This window comes from Pelobates fuscus, chromosome 9 (assembly GCF_036172605.1).
Source record: "Pelobates fuscus isolate aPelFus1 chromosome 9, aPelFus1.pri, whole genome shotgun sequence".
Lineage (NCBI taxonomy): Eukaryota > Metazoa > Chordata > Amphibia > Anura > Pelobatidae > Pelobates > Pelobates fuscus.
This window is the reverse complement of record NC_086325.1, coordinates 166,073,671-166,093,173: the sequence shown is the minus strand read 5'-3', so window position 1 is coordinate 166,093,173 and position 19,503 is coordinate 166,073,671. Positions and strand designations below refer to the sequence as shown.

Genomic DNA, 19,503 nt, shown 5'->3' with positions numbered 1-19,503 from the left:
CTCGCACAGGATTCACTTGTTAATGGTTTGTTTAGTCTGAGCTTTCCTGATAAAAATAATACTCTTCACAAATACATAAAGATTTCATCGCTGAACACACAGAGCGAACCCACCAGGGAACACTCCCGATTTTCAATAAAGTGATCAGTAAACATGCTGACAATACTTGGATGCTCACATTTAATTTTCCAGCCGTGTATATAGCAAGCTATCGTGTTAGGAATAAATCAATCTTTGGCGATTGAAATATCCCAGGAGTATTTCCAGAACTCGAACTTACTCTGTAAATAGCAGGAAGTCTTTTTCTGAGGACTTGTGAAAGACGTGTTTCGTTTGTTTGTTTTTTCAAGTTAATGTAAGAGGATTTGGCCGTGAAGTTCATGCTTTGATTCGTAGAGGATCCATTAATATTAAAAAAATCAATGTGGAGCTCTATGAAAGCAGACACTTCCAGAGCTTATATTGAATTTTGGGCTTCTTTTGAAGCCTGAGAGTGGATTGGCTAGATAATGAGTTTTCTCTAGGTCCCTGTGCTGCTGTCCGAAACGCTGTCCTATCTAGGTCACCAGACAGAACCTGCACAGGTAATGTCAAAAAGCATGTGAGACTCCCCACTGCGCAGCAGATCTTACAAGATACCTTTATTTAAATCGTCCTCTATAAGAGATATGTGGATGGTTAACTTGTGATACATCAGACATAGCTCAGCGGTACTTGCATCCATGTGAATAATTCCTGTTTGTTTTGTATAGGCTGCCTCTGGAGATATGTTCGTGCCAGCATGTCTCTGTCTGGGTATATGCCCCCTCTGTGTGACCCCAAGGATGGCCATTTGCTGATGGATGGAGGTTACATTAACAATCTCCCAGGTAGGTGTCCCACGGTAATAGCCAGAGAGGATGGTACTCCCGGTATTAGTATTATCCCAGGTAGGTGACCCACGGTCATAGCCAGAGAGGATGGTACTCCATGTATTAATAATCTCCCAGGTAGGTGACCCACGGTCATAGCCAGAGAGGCTGGTACTCCCGGTATTTGTATTATCCCAGGTAGGTGTCCCACGGTAATAGCCAGAGAGGCTGGTACTCCCTGTATTAATAATCTCCCACGGAAATAGCCAGAGAGGATGGTACTCCCTGTATTAATAATCTCCCAGGTAGGTGTCCCACGGTAATAGCCAGAGAGGATGGTACTCCCTGTATTAACAATCTCCCAGGTAGGTGTCCCACGGTAATAGCCAGAGAGGATGGTACTCCCTGTATTAACAATCTCCCAGGTAGGTGTCCCACGGTAATAGCCAGAGAGGATGGTACTCCCGGTATTAGTATTATCCCAGGTAGGTGTCCCACGGTCATAGCCAGAGAGGATGGTACTCCCTGTATTAATAATCTCCCAGGTAGGTGACCCACGGTCATAGCCAGAGAGGATGCTACTCCCTGTATGAATATTATCCTAACATATCTGAGAAAGGCTTAGATAGCGGGATCCATGTGAATCCATTTTCTTTGTCTAATAGCGGATGTGGCCCGGTCAATGGGCGCTAAAGTGGTGATTGCGATTGATGTGGGCAGCCGCGATGAGACCAATCTCACAAACTACGGGGATTCTCTGTCCGGCTGGTGGCTCTTATGGAAAAGGTGGAACCCCCTGTCTGAGAAAGTAAAGGTGAGTAAGAGATTGCTTTCATTGTATCTCTTTACCAGTTTATATGGAAAAACCACTCTGGCATCAGAGGGTTAAAATATATTTTCCACCAAGAACTAGTGACTTTGAATGTTTTAATAGAAAATGCTGACTTAGAGCCATTAATCCATGTCTTCATTACAATGCATTTATTACCCATAATACACCAGGCTTTGGAGGTCATAAAACAGCCCATGTGAAGAGACACAAGGCTAATGAAATGTAAAATATATTTATTGGATGTTCCATCGCAGTTAAATAGCAATAACTGGAGGCACTCCGCCATGTCTTCTGCTTTGGTCGTCTAGTCATGACGAATGATGTGGATGCATTTTATATGTGTAAAATGGCAGTTTATTAACCCCTGGCTTTCTGCAGGTACTCAATATGGCGGAGATCCAAACACGGCTGGCGTACGTGTGCTGTGTGCGGCAGCTGGAGATGGTCAAGAACAACGAATACTGCGAGTATATCCGCCCGCCCATAGACCGCTACGGCACGCTGGAGTTTGGCAAGTTTGACGAAATCTGTGTAGGTATCTCGCTTGTCTTGAAGCTTTCGGCCAATCAGAATGCGGCTAGAAATGAAATTACTGTGAACGTTCTGTAAATGCGCAGATGGTAAAACAACAATGGCAGCTGCCATGGTCTGCGGTAAAGTAGAGTCATCTCTATACAAGTACTTACATTCTTTCAATGTTTTTGGTTTTATACATTGACTTACAAACCATGACTGGGATTTCTCTAAACAGAATTGAAAACTGAAAACCAGAATTGAAAAAATTCAAGATTCTTTGTCTTCTCTCGTAGGACGTGGGATTCCAGCACGGAAAGACCGTGTTTACTGTCTGGAGCCGCAGTAGTGTGATTGAGAAGATGCTGAAAGATCGGCAAGACACGTGCAAATCCAAAACATCCGATGTAAGTGTTGAGCAGCTTGTCCACTGTTGGGGGTAGTACATCCGTGGTACCTGCAGAAAGAGATCTGTGGCATGAGACATACACATCATATATATACACAGAGGGCAGGTCTTGGGAGGATTCGATTAGCCAATGATAATGTAGCCATTAACTGAGTTTTTTATTTTCCATGGAATTAAATGTTGCTCTGACCACATGTGCATGGGATTATGGGAAATGCATGTATGTGAAGACTGATTTTTTTTTTTTTTCTTCATCCAGTTAAAGGTTGCCTTAGAATTATTAAGGTTTAGTGTCGCCGTCCCCCGGCATGTAAAGGATTTATTTACTCACCCGATTCCAGCGGTGAAAGCCCACGACGCTCTCCCTCATTCGACGGAGGAGCGTAATCACTGTGTGAATAGTCCACATATCGGATTTAGCACTGTGTGAATAGTCCACGTATCGGATTTAGCACTGTGTGAATAGTCCACGTATCGGATTTAGCACTGTGTGAATAGTCCACGTATCGGATTTAGCACTGTGTGAATAGTCCACGTATCGGATTTAGCACTGTGTGAATAGTCCACGTATCGGATTTAGCACTGTGTGAATAGTCCACGTATCGGATTTAGCACTGTGTGAATAGTCCACGTATCGGATTTAGCACTGTGTGAATAGTCCACGTATCGGATTTAGCACTGTGTGAATAGTCCACGTATCGGATTTAGCACTGTGTGAATAGTCCACGTATCGGATTTAGCACTGTGTGAATAGTCCACGTATCGGATTTAGCACTGTGTGAATAGTCCACGTATCGGATTTAGCACTGTGTGAATAGTCCACGTATCGGATTTAGCACTGTGTGAATAGTCCACGTATCGGATTTAGCACTGTGTGAATAGTCCACGTATCGGATTTAGCACTGTGTGAATAGTCCACGTATCGGATTTAGCACTGTGTGAATAGTCCACGTATCGGATTTAGCACTGTGTGAATAATCCACGCATCGGATTTAGCACTGTGTGAATAGTTCACGTATCGGATTTAGCACTGTGTGAATAGTCCACGTATCGGATTTAGCACTGTGTGAATAGTCCACGTATCGGATTTAGCACTGTGTGAATAGTCCACGTATCGGATTTAGCACTGTGTGAATAGTCCACGTATCGGATTAAGCACTGTGTGAATAGTCCACGTATCGGATTAAGCACTGTGTGAATAGTCCACGTATCGGATTAAGCACTGTGTGAATAGTCCACGTATCGGATTTAGCACTGTGTGAATAGTTCACGTATCGGATTTAGCACTGTGTGAATAGTTCACGTATCGGATTTAGCACTGTGTGAATAGTCCACGTATAGGATTTAGCACTGTGTGAATAGTCCACGTATCGGATTTAGCACTGTGTGAATAGTTCACGGATCGGATTTAGCACTGTGTGAATAGTTCACGTATCGGATTTAGCACTGTGTGAATAGTCCACGTATCGGATTTAGCACTGTGTGAATAGTCCACGTATCGGATTTAGCACTGTGTGAATAGTCCACGTACAGGACGGTCACTGTATGAATAGTCCACGTACAGGACGGTCACTGTATGAATAGTCCACGTATAGGACGGTCACTGTATGAATAGTCCACGTACAGGACAGTCACTTTATGAATAGTCCACGTACAGGACGGTCACTTTATGAATAGTCAATGAATAGAATGGTTATAGGGGAAGCAGGCACTTTAGTTTTATACCAGATGACATTGCGTGCTTTTTATTGGATGTAAAGTATTAGACCACATCCCGCCATCCACGGCAATGATTGAATTAATCCCAGTTTTTAATGAATCTGTGGTTTTCATATTGCTTCTAGTGCAGGTTCCTCATAAGGTACAGCTGTTAGTCCTCTCCAGGGGTCCCACAACCCTATGATGTCATTCCACACCAACGCACAGCCTGCTCCCAGTGGGATGCTCTCTCTAGAGAATGCTGTGTGTTTGTAATACCTTCATCCAAACCAGATCTCTCATCTGTCACCATGTGTTCTATCCACGAATGTTACCACATTCTACAGACATGGCACAGACATATGTTAAAGTCATTCTGCTCTGAGCTTTGAGTTAATTTGCATTAGTTCCATTTGTAATCCGTTTTATATCCCCTCCATTTTAGCCGTACCTGGCTCTAATGATCTATGTGTGAGAGATGCAGAAAATATACTGTAAATAATGAGCGGAACATCCAGTCTGACAGCACACAACATCATGGGTTTACTGTGAAATACAGAGAGTAGGATTGATAGAAGATTTTCATCAATCTGCTGACTTTGATATCATAGAATGTCTGGGTTCTATTCCTATGTGTTTTTGCCTTTACCTTTATTACAGTGTTTATATGGGCAGATAACGAGGCCACGTTTCTCCTGTAGCACTCTATGCTATTGTTATGTCCTGTGTGACAAGTGCGAGATTTAATAAAACGCAATGTACCTGCTCTGTGATATGGGGATACAATTACACAAATAGGGCCAACTAATAACTTCACACAATAAAGGCCAGATTTTAGTCTCCAATCAAATCAACTAAATACATGGCCCAGGCATGTCTCTGTTCTGTGACTTTTTGGAAATAGACCCCGTACAATGATCCCAGCCAGGATGTACAGAGAGGACACATGTGGTAATGTCACACGTGCCGGCTTACATCCCTGCTCCTCACAGTTATAAATAGACTGGAAGGGCAGCTTGACCTTGATCAGCAAGAGATCGTCATGGCTTAAAGTTTGCCAGTTCATCAGGATGCTGGATCACTGCATATTGCTCAGCACTTGCTGAATCGAAGGAGCCAGAGCAGGCCCCCGCTTCCAAGGAAAATCGTTATAGATATGTCAAACAATAGCTTGACAAAGCATTTAAAGTGAGCCCATCTCTAGCACACCACATGATACATTAACAAAAAAGAGACTGTTTCTCTTAACCAGGGACGCTTGTCAGGTATGCTACTTGACTTGTGAAGTATATTGTGGCAGCTCCTAGTTGCCCTATCTCTCTGTATTTATTGGATGATATAATGATGGGTCTGTTTGTGTCTTCTCTCTATTAACAGCTGAACACCTGCCCCAACGCGTCCTTTACAGACCTGGCTGAAATAGTGTCACGGATTGAACCAGTCAAAGCAGCAGTCGTGGATGGTAAGTTAAACAGATCAAAGCAGAGGGGGTTTTTCAAACTTCATACAGCTTTCTCGTGCCTGAGGGTGCTCGGAGTATTCATCCACAGTATCAGGGGAGTGTCAGATTGCTCACCACCTTGGTATGCGCTGGAAATTCCCCAGCCCTGTGATCTATCATGGACCTTTAACTAAACTACTCTTTGCCAGATCGGCTGTGTGTGATAGGAACATTGTGCCACTAGACCAAGACCTGAGTACAAATTGTGTATTCCAGTGGGGTTTGACATTGTAATGCTGTAATGCTAGACAGGGTCTGGATTATTCACATATTTATGCAGATTTGAAGCAACATAGAAACATTCTCCAATCCAGCTTTGTGGTCAGTTTGGCTTTTTGTAACACTTTACTGAATTCACCTGCGAGCCTTTATCTTTCTTTACTTTGGTAACTTGTGTCAGAGCTTGGCCTCCATCCCCCAGGAGTAGCTCTCCCTGTAGGCCTGTAACAAGGAATAGATGATGGCTGACCGCGAGAACGAGGCCCAGGTATCACATGCAGGGGAGGGCTGGCAGCCTTAGGCCTGGGGGGCAAAACCAGTCAAGTGGCCCATTGCGCCACCAAATCAGTTCACCATCCATGCCCACCTTTTTCTGGTTTTATAACGGATGTTATTGATGTTATGCTAATCAGTAGCTCTTTGCCATACCCGCTCCTTCACGGCTCTGACTTTCAATGTTGTCAGAGCACAGGCTGAGAATCTCTGAGCCTGTGCTCTGACTCACTAACTGAGCGCCGGAACCACGAGGGAGAGGATTTGATCTGACTGCACCTACTGCTGGTGCGCACCAGTGGACCACCAGCGAATCGTTTAAATTAAATATGCTGGTGTACCCAACTTGTGAGCTGTGTTGGCCGCCGGGCGCCTCTGTTGTCATGGCACCCTGCGTGACCGCACAGCTTGCCCACCCTAACGGCTGGCCCTGCTGACACACACTGATGTTACTACTTAGACATCCCTCAATATTAATACAGAGATGAGAGTAAGCACCAATAAACTGTGGAAACAGAGCTAATCCCCCCAAATTTATAAAGGTTTGCTTAGAGGATTTATTCAAGATTAAATCATGCCTCCTCCTCTCTGTAGGCTGGGAGGAAGTGAAGAGTAATCACAGTCTCCCAGCACAACGCCACCTGTGGCTGCATGGGGAACAGCTGTTTAATGTAATGCTTGCAGGACGGCCAGCTGCCGCAGAACCTCTTTGTTCCCGTCTCTGCAAAGGGCTCCAGGCACTGCTTGTTGTGAGTGTGAGCCACTGTAAATTAGGGGCAGAGGGCACTTGCACTGCGGTCAAGACGGGTCTGGGCAGGAGGAGAGTGCAGTGCAATCAGTGCACTCCCCTCCTGTGGGTCACCAGTAGACTGGTGCACCTGCCCAGGATCAGAGCCGGTGCAAGTATTTTTGCCACCCTAGACAAAATATAAATTTGCCGCCCCCCCATGTGACATCACAATGCCCCACCCATATGATCTGCCATATGAACTAACGCCAGTGCTGCACACAGTGTGTGTTTACATTAAAAAGCCTGCAGGGACCAGCTATAGACACCAGAACCACTTCATTAAGCTATAGTGTCCCTTTAATGTGAGGTAAATTATAGATTAGTGTCACTAATAATATACTAGATTGCCTACTTACAATTAGATGAGGATGATGATGGGCTGCAGTTTGGCTCCACTGGTCTGGTGTAGAACAGGACCTCTGGAGGCTGTTTGCAACTGTGGTCACAACATTCAACGTTCTGGGAGAATTGGAAGCAGCTCCATTTTTTGGGGGCCTCTTACACAGCTCAAGGTCTGGGCCCCAGTGCCTGATGGTGAGTATGCCCATAAGGCCCACTCATAAATCCACTTATATGTTCCACCCACCCATGAGCTCGCTCACAGGGAGTGGAGTGTGTAGGGGATGTGTTATGTGTTATCTAATATGTGTGCTTATGGTATGTAGTGTATAGGGATACCAGTTTGTGCAGGTGATGCAGTGTGTTTGTGTGTAGTGGAAGCAGTGTGTATTTGTTTATAAGGGATGTATTATGTGTTTCTGGTTGTATGTGAGGGATGCATTGTGTGAATCTGTGTTTGTATGCATAAGGGATGCAAGGTGTGTGTCTGTATGTGTGTGCATTGAGTGTAAGAGATGCATTGTGTTTCTGTGTGTATGTAAGAAAAACAGTGTGTGTGTTTGCATGTGTGTGTAAGGGTTTGCATTGTATGTTTCTGTGTATGTGTGCAAATGATGCATTGTCTTTGTGTGTAAGGGTTGCATTGTGTGTGTGTGTAATGGATGCATTGTGTGTTTCTCTGTGTGTAAGTGAAGCATGTTCTGTTTCTGTGTATGTATAGGGATGCATTGTGTGTTTCTGTGTATGTATAGGAGTGCATTGTGTTTCTGTGTATGTATAGGGATGCATTGTGTGTGTGTGTGCGCGTAGTGTTAAAGAGCTCCCTGTCTTGCCCCCTGTCCTATAGAGCTGTCCCTTCTGTCCCTTAGAGCTCTCCCCTGCCCCTTAGTGGTCTCTCCTCTCCCCCACCCTCCCCTAGCGGTCTCTTCTCACACTCACCCACCCTCCCTGTGCTCTTCTCATCCCCCCTCCACCCTCCCTGTGTTCTTCTCACTCCTCCCTCTGTGTGTTCTCACCCCCCCTGTGTTCTTCTTACCCCCCCTCCTCCCTGTGTTTTCTTCTTACTCCCCCCCTTGTTCTTCTTATTACTCCCCCCTTCTTCTTACCCCCCTTCTTCTTAACCCTCCTACTTCTTCTTACCCCCTCCTTCTTCTTCTTCTTACCCCGTCCTTCTTCTCACCCCCCTTCTTCTTCTTACCCTCTTCTTCTTCTTACTCCCCCTCTTCTTCTTACCCCCTTCTTCTTCTTACCCCCCTCTTTTTCTTATCTCCCCTCCTTCTTACTTCCCCCTTCTCTTACTCTCCCCCCTCCCCTCTTTTTACTCTCCCCCCTCCCCTCTTCTTACTCTCCCCCCTCCCCTCTTCTTACTCTCCCCCCTCCCCTCTTCTTACTCTCCCCCCCTCTTCTTACTCTCCCCCTCTTCTTACTCTCCCCCCCTCTTTTTACTCTCCCCCCTCCCCTCTTTTTACTCTCCCCCCCTCCCCTCTTCTTACTCTCCCCCCTCCCCTCTTCTTACTCTCCCCCCTCCCCTCTTCTTACTCTCCCCCCTCCCCTCTTTTTACTCTCCCCCTCCCCTTTTTTTACTCTCCCCCTCCCCTCTTTTTACTCTCCCCCTCCCCTCTTTTTACTCTCCCCCCTCCCCTCTTTTTACTCTCCCCCCCTCCCCTCTTTTTACTCTCCCCCTCCCCTCTTTTTACTCTCCCCCCTCCCCTTTTCTTACTCTCCCCTCCCCTCTTTTTACTCTCCCCCCCTCCCCTCTTTTTTACTCTCCCCCCTCCCCTCTTTTTACTCTCCCCCTCCCCTCTTTTTACTCTCCCCCCCTCCCCTCTTCTTACTCTCCCCCCCTCCCCTCTTCTTACTCTCCCCCCCTCCCCTCTTCTTACTCTCCCCCCCTCCCCTCTTCTTACTCTCCCCCCCTCCCCTCTTTTTACTCTCCCCCTCCCCTCTTTTTACTCTCCCCCTCCCCTCTTTTTACTCTCCCCCTCCCCTCTTTTTACTCTCCCCCCCTCCCCTCTTTTTACTCTCCCCCTCCCCTCTTTTTACTCTCCCCCCTCCCCTTTTCTTACTCTCCCCTCCCCTCTTTTTACTCTCCCCCCCTCCCCTCTTTTTACTCTCCCCCCTCCCCTCTTTTTACTCTCCCCCCTCCCCTCTTTTTACTCTCCCCCCCTCCCCTCTTCTTACTCTCCCCCCTCCCCTCTTTTTACTCTCCCCCCTCCCCTCTTTTTACTCTCCCCCCCCCCCTCCCCTCCCCTCTTTTTACTCTCCTCCCCCCTCCCCTCTTTTTACTCTCCTCCCCCCCTCCCCTCTTTTTACTCTCCTCCCCTCCGCCCCCCTTCTTCTTACCACCTCCCCTGTAGGTGGCCGAGCTGCACTCCTGTCCGCGGTCCCGGCCGGAGTGATAGGAAGGTGCTCAGTGTGCACCTTCCTGTCAGTCCGGCCGGGTACAGGAAACAGAAACTCCTGTTCCGCGCGGAACAGGAGTTTCTGTTTCCTGTACCCGGCCGGACTGACAGGAAGTGCACACTCAGTGTGCACCTTCCCATCACTCCGGCCGGGACCGCGGACCGGAGACCGGCTCGGCCACCTACAGGGGAGGGGAGGGGAGGGAGGGGAGAAGCTGCTGCAGCCGTCTGAGCGCTCTTTACAGAGCGCTCGGCGGCTGCAGCATTTAAAGGGCCGGCCCGCCGCGGCCGGTCCTAAAATAATTTCGGGCGGCCTGGGGGGCAATTGCCTCCCTGCCCCCCGGCCCAGCCCGCCCCTGATCACATGGTTTCTAGCTACAGGGAACACAATGTTAAAAAAAAAATAATAATACATTTACACATTATCTGTAAATGTGCAGAGCTCCTACAGTGTGAGATGAGTCTGGGTGGTCAGGCACTCAAAATACTGCAAGCTACCACTCCCAGAATGCTAATCCAGCAAACCGGTAGCAAGAGTCTACAACAGCCGTAACAGCGTTACTTATTCCTGATCGGTTTCTACAGCCACTGCAGGCTCTGCTAATGCTGTAATTAATAGCAGTAAACTGAGAATTCCTCCTGTAGCAGCCAGTGGCCATTCTCTGTCTGCTCTGTGAATCTTGTGCACTAGAGCCAGCCGTCTATTAAGCAAATGTATTCATTAAGCAATTGAGAGAGACCATTAATTAGACTATATGAAAGGCTGTCGACATCTGGAGCAGCTACTTACTGGCTGAAATCCATGACTTCCCCCCACGCTGCCTGCGATTCTTCTCCTCCTGGTAAACTCTACCATAAAGTAACATAATGCCAGTGTTTGGGATCGATGCTTGGCCAGACTCATAGAAAGGCTCTGCTTTCTGGTCCTTTGTTGGCTGTGGGGTGTGACATGACACATGCAATAGGGCCAAACTGGAATACGAAAGAACAAAAACACACTACAAACAATACTTGTAATAAATAATCTGTTTTGTAGCGTTGACAAAAATTCTTCTAGACATGTTGAAAGGAAAGAAATGGATTAACATCTGCCCAGGATTACAGAAGGAATAGTGTGGTCTAAAGTTCTACATAGAGAACACAATGTGTCTGCGAGTAAACTACAAAAAACGCATCTGAAACTTGTTCATCCCTATTGACCCCAATCTCTAACCTTTGGGGTTACTGCTTCCATGTTACAATACGGCCACGGCATGATTCACCTCCGCTCCCCCCATGTAATCTAATCTTTTCCCCTCTATTTTAGATGAATCAGATTATCAGACGGAATATGAAGATGAAGAAATCTCAGACTCCAAAAAAGAGGATTATCTTAATTTCCTGAGCGCCCAAAATGACGAAGACGTTACAGACAGTGTAAGTGAAGGGGCTAAGCTATTCAAACCTCGCTCCTGCCACTGACAGGGATTACAGATTAAACCCAGGGAAGCAAGCAGAGCAAGTCTTCTACAGACATGGTTTCTTGTATTCAATGCTTCTCCACAAGAAATATTGCAGACCCAGAGATGCAGTAACCATGCACAAGCTCTGCGTCCTAATGCGGTCTATGACATGCATTCTATCACATTCAGTACTGGATAATATCCCGAGCTGCACCGAGGGACCCTATCGCCATTGGATTAGAGGTTACTTAACACTATCCTAGCGCTGGCCCGGCTGTGTGCCTTCATGGGCCGGTGGGGAGATCAAAAAATCCCCCTCACCGGCCCACAGGCACTGACAGGCAGCCTGCAGTAGAGGGAAGGAGGAAAGGGAGGACTGAACGTTGCCTGCAGCCAGAGTAGTGCTGCCCATCTCCACCGGACCACAAGGGCAATGTCCCCCCCCATCCCCGTAATAAAAAAAAATATATTTTTACTCCTACTGACACACACAGAACCCCTCACATACACACACACAGAGCACCCCTCACATACACACACACACAGAGAGAGGGCAATAGGGGGGGCTAAAAATGTGTGCGCACACACAGCACCCCTCACTCACAGCACAGTGTCTGTGCCAGTGTGTGTATCTGTGTATCTGCCTGTGTGTCAGTGTGTATCTATTTGTCAGGATAAGTATCTGTTCATGAGGATGTGTCAGTGTCTGTATCACACACAGATGCACACTCAAGCACACATGCAGATTCACAGACACACACACATTGACACACAGATACATATACACAGACACATGTATACATACACTGACACAATGGTTAATACTCTGACACACATGCAGTTACAAAGACACATAGATGCATACACTGACACACTTAAGGATTCATACCTTATGTTTCTTTGTATCTGCATGTGTGTCAGAGTATGTATCCTTAAGTATGTCAGAGTATGTATGTATGTGTCTATGTATATGCATCTGTGTAAGTGTATGTATCACTGTGCATCTGCATGTGTGTCAGAGGGTGTATCTGTTTGTCAGGGTGCGTGTGTGTATCTGTTTGTCAGTGTGTCAGGATGTGTATCTGTATGTGTGTCAGGGTATGTATCTCTGTGCATCTGCATGTCTGTGTGTCAGGGTATGTATATATGCGTCTGTCTAAATGCATGTGTGTCAAGATCTGTATGTGTGTCAGGGTATGTATCTGTGGGACATATACACTGACACACAGCTACATACCCTGACAGACATGCAGACACACATGCAGATACACACACATATATACAGACACTAACACACAGATACCATACACTGACACACAGATACACATAATGGCACCCACACCAACACTGACACACATGCAGATACAGACACTGGCACACATACAATGTCTGTATCTGCATGTGTGTTTGTATGTCAGTGTGGGTATCTGTATGTGTGTGAGAGTGTGTATTTGCATGTGTGTCAGTGTATGTATCTGTGATTCACTGTATCTTTGTCAAGGTATGTATCTGTGTGTCATTGTGTGTATCTGTGTGTCAGTTTTATTCTGTCTGTATGTGTGTATCTGTATGTATGTTTTTGTGTGTCTGTGTATGTATGTCAGTTTCTTTATTTGTATGTGTGTGCATCATTGTGCCTGTACATCTGTACCTGTATATATGTCTGTGTGTGTATCTAAATGTTTGAATCTGTGTATCTGTATCTATATGTGTGTCAGTTTTGTTTATGTGTGTCTGCATGTGTGACAGTTTGTGTGTCTGGGGCAGATGATAAGCAGGGAGAGCCTGGGGGCAGGGGATAAGCAAGGAGAGCCTGGGGCCGTGGGATAAGCAGGGAGAGCCTGGGGGCAGGGGATAAGCAGGGAGAGCCTGGGGGCAGGGGATAAGCAGGGAGAGCCTGGGGCCAGGGGATAAGCAGGGAGAGCCTGGGGCCAGGGGATAAGCAGGGAGAGCCTGGGGCCAGGGGATAAGCATGGAGAGCCTGGGGCCAGGGGATAAGCAGGGAGAGCCTGGGGCCAGGGGATAAGCAGGGAGAGCCTGGGGCCAGGGGATAAGCAGGGAGAGCCTGGGGCCAGGGGATAAGCAGGGAGAGCCTGGGGCCAGGGGATAAGCAGGGGGAGCCTGGGGCCAGGGGAGAAGCAGGGAGAGCCTGGGGGCAGGGGAGAAGCAGGGGGAGCCTGGGGCCAGGGGAGAAGCAGGGAGAGCCTGGGGGCAGGGGAGAAGCAGGGGGAGCCTGGGGCCAGGGGAGAAGCAGGGGGAGCCTGGGGCCAGGGGAGAAGCAGGGAGAGCCTGGGGCCAGGGGAGAAGCAGGGGGAGCCTGGGGCCAGGGGATAAGCAGGGAGAGCCTGGGGGCAGGGGAGAAGCAGGGAGAGCCTGGGGGCAGGGGAGAAGCAGGGGGAGCCTGGGGCCAGGGGAGCAGCAGGGAGAGCCTGGGGGCAGGGGAGAAGCAGGGGGAGCCTGGGGGCCAGGGGAGAAGCAGGGAGAGCCTGGGGGCCAGGGGAGAAGCAGGGAGAGCCTGGGGGCCAGGGGAGAAGCAGGGAGAGCCTGGGGGCAGGGGGAGAAGCAGGGAGAGCCTGGGGGCAGGGGGAGAAGCAGGGAGAGCCTGGGGGCAGGGGGAGAAGCAGGGAGAGCCTGGGGGCAGGGGGAGAAGCAGGGAGAGCCTGGGGGCAGGGGGAGAAGCAGGGAGAGCCTGGGGGCAGGGGGAGAAGCAGGGAGAGCCTGGGGGCAGGGGGAGAAGCAGGGAGAGCCTGGGGGCAGGGGGAGAAGCAGGGAGAGCCTGGGGGCAGGGGGAGAAGCAGGGAGAGCCTGGGGGCAGGGGGAGAAGCAGGGAGAGCCTGGGGGCAGGGGGAGAAGCAGGGAGAGCCTGGGGGCAGGGGGAGAAGCAGGGAGAGCCTGGGACAGAGAAAAATAAATGCAGCTATATCAATTACAAACATTTTGCTAATGGGGGGGGGGGGGGGAATTTATGGAAATGGACTGCCAAGGGGTACTCAAGTGAAAAAAGGTTGTGAACCCACTGCTTTCGGCTAATGGCATTCATACAGTTACTCTGATTGTATACATTGCAGCACTGTTCACAATGTTCTTATATGAAAAGAGATTTTACTGGACTTCCTCGAGGGAAATGTTCCCATATCCCCATCATGGACACTGTGCTGACTGGCCGGAGTCCGATAATGAGTTTAAAAAGTTTCTTTAAATCCGCAGGATGAAGACGAAGAAATCAAGGTTCGGCACCGCACAGTGCTTGCAAAGCGCAAAGGCGGGGACAAGACGCAGGAGAACAGCTGAGCCAACCTCGCTGGAAAGTCACTTATTTTACCCATAATCCTTTCCTCCTGCCCTGGCCTATTCCTCCCTTTGTGCTGCTGACCACTAATTAGCAGCTGGTGTCCAGCCGGCGACTTCTCAATGCAGTACAAGTTTGTAGCTGTTAGGGGTGAGTGGCGATCGCTTACCAAGGAATGAGTTTCCAAGAAAACCAAACCTGTATAAGCCTTAAGAACATTTTGCCATCAGATATTGTATGGGAGGAGAAACCATACATGTTATTATAGGAAGGAGGCTCCTATGGAAGTATAAAGATTATATTTCCCGTCATGCCACAGAAACTGCTGGATTTATTAACTGGGTTTCCGAAGGGAGCGAAACACAAGTATTTATACGGTAAACTTGCTTAATAAATGATCTGCCCACTTTAGGGATTGAGGCAAAATTGGAAGAGGTCTCATATTGTCCCCCCTCCCTCCTGTTATAAGGATTATTATATTATTATACCCCTTCATGTTTGTTTCTTAGTTCTTAGAATGAGACTTAGAGTGATTGGTTACTAGGGTTCCTTATCTATAGCAATCCATGTGCAGGGGGCTTTATTTGGTTTCTGTATGTCACGAGGTACACAGAGTGGGTTTATCCAAACTAGGACATACCAAAGTGAAAATGTCACATTTTATCAATGACAATATCGGGGTTATTGCTTTAAGTGCCTACATGATGTGATATCTGAATGGAGATTCTGCCACTAAGCAAACATGGTCTCCACCTCGCACTGTCTCCAGCAAACACCTCCAAAATCTGGCTACAAGTCAAACTTCCACAGCAATAGGCTGTGTTACATGTGAAACGTTTTATCTGGCTATCCAACAGGTCCAAGCTGCCAAATCTACCATTAGCTATTATAGTCCAATAAGCTGGTCCTTCAACACTCTTAGAATCTGGAGCATTTTACCCTCAATATTTTACTTAAATACATTTTTGTGATTAAAAATCAAAACCGTTTCATCTCATCTGTTGATTTGCACAAGTACACTTTAGATAAACTGGGGAAAAATCTCAAGTTGGGGTTTGGGATCAAAGAGACAAATTACTTAATTAAAATGAAATATTCAGTCTGTTATGTAATATGTCAGAAATCTGCAGTACTAATCAGCGTGTGAGTTTTACACTCCTTGCGTAGAAATGTGGGCTCAGGAGCTGCTCGCTGGAGTGACACCAAGGGCGCATGCCACTAGCCAGTCGTACTCTGTCTGTGACATGAACCCGGGCTAATTAACAGCTTATGGCCCCATAACACAGTCTGCGTCTTGTGCAACTTATAGCTCAAACATCTGGTACCTATAGGCAAGTGATTATGTGTTGCGCCTGAAGTGGTCTGTATCCAACCAATTACTGAGAATCCCTGTTATGTGAGAACTTCTTGCCTGCATTGCCAACTTCCAGTGCTCACTCAGAGACAAAGCCAGGCAGTGCCCATCTCAAATCCGCGCGGGCAGACTGTGTGCCCATACGGAACTGCAACAGCAGAATATTTTGCTTTGTTATAACCGGGATGGATTTGAAAGATAAAATGTTGATATTGCAGATGTACTAACATTTTATACAATAAAACTGGTTACACAAACTGTCTGCTGTCTCAAATTATTTATCTATTATTTAAGAAGCTGTTCAAAGTATTGATTGTTTAATACAATCTTCACAGATTCTGTAAATTGTTCATATAGAGATAGACTTGGATACGAGGAATCGATCAGCTCTGTGCCTTGTACCATTCCATGTGTGTTACTTGGCATTAGACAGGTGATGTTTTCAGATCAGTATATCGTTTAATCGTCTGTTGTATAAATTTACAGATTTTTTTGCCAAAGTAATTCAATTAAAAGCAAATTTCAAGTTTTAGTCCAAATTTGCCTAACTATAAACAGCTGACTTTACGAGGGTTTTACAATCGGGCTATTTTAGCCTAACATTTTTAATTCATTTTGACTTCCTAACTCTTAACAATACATCAAATTCTAGTGAACTGAAAATGAATTGCACCATTTAGGCAAAGAGCGGGTTTGGATAATCTCTCCAACGTAGTTCTAGTTAGAGTTCACTGTTTAATTGGCAAATCCCAACATGGGACAATGAGTTATTCTCTGTTCTCTGATTAATTCAACTTACTCTGCAACAGTTAAGGCAATAATACCCTTTAAAAGGAAATTAGACGCCGTGTTGTCCGCTACCTTACTATTAATTGGACCGTTAATGTGGTTAAATAACTTATTAGGTGAATTTTAGCCAGTACAGCCAGGCTGGGACATTTCTATCCCGTCCTATATTTTACAATTCAGTTCCCCACTGACCATTTAGTGAATAAAGTGCAGCGTGAATGGGGTTAAATTCTTTCTTGATAAATCAAGCTCTGCAGATGCGGCTAACTAAATTAGGTCTACAAATAGGAAGACTCCTGGTGAGATTTCTTATTTGCTTTTTCATCGCTTTTTGTGATGAGTGCGAGACCTTCTCATTAACGAACGCAGATTGTTTGCAAACCTGGCAGCGATATCTGACCAGGAAATTGGTTTAAGCAAATTCTGTAAAAGGGCCGTATCGGGCTCCCATAGCAGCCAGCCTGGAGTACGAGCTGCTGATTAATCCTATTTGGAAGCTAATAAACCTCTTAACACCTTCACAATATCCTCAAATCCCATTCCAAACCTCGTACAAGGCATTTAAATGCAAGCCAAGCCTGGAGAATCTAGGCCAGACTGCATTATGGGAATCAGCGGTTTGAAAATAAAATATTAAAAAAGTCTCTTAAGTTCCTGCATTTGCTGCATTTGATCAGGTTTTGCAGATTCTTCCGTGAACTCTTTCAAGAAGATGAATTGGCTTAGATATTCAGAGCTAATACCACCAAATTATTACCGCCGCAAGCATCGTAACAGAGGAACCTAAAGACCAAAGCAGCCAACTGAAGCACAGCTGATTTGGAGGTCATTTTTCCAGGTCGGCTATTTTGGTCTTACAATTAAAGTTCCCTTTAAATTCCCAACAATTCTCACGTTAGTGAATAACTGTTGATTTTAGCAAATTGCTATTTGCTGCATGTAACTCAGACACAAGCAGACCCTTAGCTGAGGTTTATGGGCAGGGCTGGTGCAAGGATTCCTGCCGCCCTAGGCAAATATCCATTTTGCCACCCCCTCCTGTCACTCACTCACTGACAGACAGACACACACTCACTGACAGACACACACTCACAGACAGACAGACAGACACACACTCACTGACAGACAGACAGACAGACACACACTCACTGACAGACAGACAGACAGACACACACTCACTGACAGACAGACACACACTCACTGACAGACAGACAGACAGACATGCATACACTCACTGACAGACAGACAGACAGACATGCATACACTCACTGACAGACAGACAGACAGACATGCATACACTCACTGACAGACAGACAGACATGCATACACTCACTGACAGACAGACAGACATGCATACACTCACTGACAGACAGACAGACACTCACTGACAGACATGCATACACTCACTGACAGACATGCATACACTCACTGACAGACATGCACACACTCACTGACAGACATGCACACACTCACTGACAGACATGCACACACTCACTGACAGACATGCACACACTCACTGACAGACATGCACACACTCACTGACAGACATGCACACACTCACTGACAGACATGCACACACTCACTGACAGACATGCACACACTCACTGACAGACATGCACACACTCACTGACAGACATGCACACACTCACTGACAGACATGCACACACTCACTGACAGACATGCACACACTCACTGACAGACATGCACACACTCACTGACAGACATGCACACACTCACTGACAGACATGCACACACTCACTGACAGACGCACACACTCACTGACAGACACACACACTCACTGACAGACACACACTCACTGACACACACTGACATACATACATACACTCACTGACAGACACACACACTCACTGACAGACACACACACTCACTGACAGACACACACACTCACTGACAGACACACACACTCACTGACAGACACACACACTCACTGACAGACACACACACACACTCACTGACATACATACATACACTCACTGACAGACACACTCACACACACTGACAGAAACACACACACACACTCACACACACTGACAGAAACACACACACACACTCACTGACATACATACATACACTCAATGACTGATAAACACACTCACTCACTGCCAGTCTAACACTTACCTCCCTTATGGAAGACATAGTCCAGCCCTTGGCAGCAATTCCATGGCGAGCAGTGGATATAGTGGATTATTGGTGCGAATGAGATGTGTGGGATTTAACGCCACAAATAAAAATAATTTTCTGTATTTAAAAACAGAGCAGTCTCTGCCATGCACTGCATTCTGTTGGTGTCATTGAATTGATGCTATCAGTGTAAATACCAATATTAAATAAATTAATTGGCATATTCCCGGATACCAGGAATTTGTGCTCCGAATTACTTGTTCTCTCACAGCAGACGATGGTTTCATAAAAGGAAATCAAAACTTATACAATGATTTATTTAGAGGCTGCATGAAACGGACACCAATTTACTAACATTACAATGGTTCCAGTAATGCGGTTAGAATGCTGAATATAAAGCATGGTGTAATGGTTTCAGTAATGTGGTTAGAATTAATGTAAAGCGCGGTGTAATGGTGTCAGTAATGCAGTTAGAATGCTGAATGTAAAGCACGGTGTAATGGTGTCAGTAATGTGGTTAGAATGCTGAATGTAAAGCACGGTGTAATGGTGTCAGTAATATGGTTAGAATGCTGAATGTAAAGCACGGTGTAATGGTTTTCACTAATGTGGTTAGAATGCTGAATGTAAAGCGCGGTGTAATGGTTCCAGTAATGTGGT

At 46.5% G+C, this 19,503-nt stretch overlaps 1 protein-coding gene across 3 annotated transcripts in view; it reads left to right on the top strand.

Moving 5' to 3' along the window:
• The window catches only part of PNPLA7 (patatin like phospholipase domain containing 7), a 150,924-nt gene extending 134,764 nt beyond the window's left edge, over positions 1-16,160 (top strand). For all 3 annotated transcript variants that reach the window (XM_063433004.1, XM_063433003.1, XM_063433005.1), the window contains 7 exons: positions 753-869; positions 1,517-1,665; positions 2,062-2,214; positions 2,493-2,603; positions 5,681-5,765; positions 11,134-11,243; positions 14,477-16,160. In XM_063433004.1, coding sequence (XP_063289074.1) covers positions 753-869; positions 1,517-1,665; positions 2,062-2,214; positions 2,493-2,603; positions 5,681-5,765; positions 11,134-11,243; positions 14,477-14,560 — 809 coding nt within the window. In that variant the 3' untranslated portion in view covers positions 14,561-16,160. The remainder of the gene's footprint in view (positions 1-752; positions 870-1,516; positions 1,666-2,061; positions 2,215-2,492; positions 2,604-5,680; positions 5,766-11,133; positions 11,244-14,476) is intronic.
• Positions 16,161-19,503: the final 3,343 nt, after the last annotated feature.